The following is a 1,356-nucleotide window of genomic DNA, read 5'->3' as shown; positions in this document are numbered from 1 at the left end:
AGCTACTGGAGAGGATGGGGCAAGAGGATCACTTGAGCCCAAGAGTTTTGAGTTTGCTGTGCGCTCTGGTACCATGGCATAGCACTCTACCAAGGGCAATGTAGTGAGACTCTGTCTCAAAAAAAAAAAAGATCTAGTTGGAAGAGAATTGTATGTATAAGAAATAAATGGGCTCGGCACCTATGGCTCAAGTGGCTAAGGCGCCAGCCACATACACCTAAAAGTGACGGGTTGGAATCCAGCCCAGCCCGCCAAACAACAATGATGGCTGCACCAAAAAAAAAAAAAAAAAAAAAATAGCCGGGTGTTGTGGTGGGCACCTGTGGTCCCAGCTACTTGGGATGCTTAGGCAGGAAACTCGATTGAGCCTAGGAGTTGGAGGTTGCTGTGAGCTGTGATGCCACTGCACTCTACCCAGGGGAATAGGTTGAGGCTCTATCTCAAAAAAAAAAAAAGAAAAAGAAAAGAAATAAATGGCTGGCTTGGCACCTGTAGCTCAAGCGGCTAAGGTGCCAGGCATATACACCAGAGCTGGCGGGTTTGAATCCAGCCCAGGCCTGCCAAACAACAATGATAATTATAACCAAAAGATAGCCAGCCATTGTGGCAGATGCCTATAGTCCCAGTTACTTGGGAGGCTGAGGCAAGAGAATTGCTTAAGCCCAGGAGTTGGAGGTGGCTGTGATCTGTTACTCCACGGCACTCTACCCAGGGTAACAGCTTGAGGCTCTGTCTCAAATAAAAAAAAAAGAAAGAAAGAAAGAAATGGGTAATAAGTAGGTAGTACATAGTTAAATTTCATTTGAGCAGTAAGACTATAGAGGTAGCTGTCTCTTTGGAGTGAGGAGTACTTGAATTAAGTATTAAAGGATAGTGAAGATTTTGCAAGGAGAGCAGAAGGCAATGCCAAGAAGAATGAGAGTGGTGGGCTTGTAAGGAGTTAAGAGTCTGGCTAAAAGACCAGAAGAGCAGATGGGGGACCACCTTGCATGTGTTAGAGGTGAATGTGTGATGGTTCCTTTCTGTGTGTTGCCAGGTATATAGTTTCTTGGATAAGATGTCTTTCTACAATGAACTTTATAAGCACAAGCCCCATGATGTGATCTCCCATGAAGATGGAACTCTTTGGCGGAGACAAACACCCAAACTTCTTTACCCTCTTGGTAAGATAGAGATCCTTGCCCCTTTCACAGCAGCCTCTATTTAGACCTCATTATTGCTAATTTTTTTTTTTTGAGACAAGCTGTCCCCCTGTGTAGAGTGCTGTGGCATCATAGCTCACAGCAACCTCCAACTCTTGGGCTCAAGTGAGTCTCCTGCCTCAGCCTCCCAAGTAACTGGGACTACAGCACCCGC

General features: G+C 45.6%; 1 protein-coding gene across 1 annotated transcript in view; it reads left to right on the top strand.

Moving 5' to 3' along the window:
* Positions 1–1,356, top strand: part of NUP188 (nucleoporin 188) — a gene marked incomplete at its 5' end in the record, with an annotated part of 58,543 nt that overhangs the window by 28,623 nt on the left and 28,564 nt on the right. Inside the window, one exon of the mRNA XM_023516099.1 lies at positions 1,037–1,163. Within this exon, the coding sequence (XP_023371867.1) occupies positions 1,037–1,163 (127 nt within the window). The remainder of the gene's footprint in view (positions 1–1,036; positions 1,164–1,356) is intronic.

The sequence above is a fragment of the Otolemur garnettii genome, unplaced genomic scaffold (assembly GCF_000181295.1).
Source record: "Otolemur garnettii isolate 467f Iridium unplaced genomic scaffold, OtoGar3 scaffold00087, whole genome shotgun sequence".
Classification (NCBI taxonomy): Eukaryota; Metazoa; Chordata; class Mammalia; order Primates; family Galagidae; genus Otolemur; species Otolemur garnettii.
This window is presented reverse-complemented; position numbering and strand designations above follow the sequence as displayed.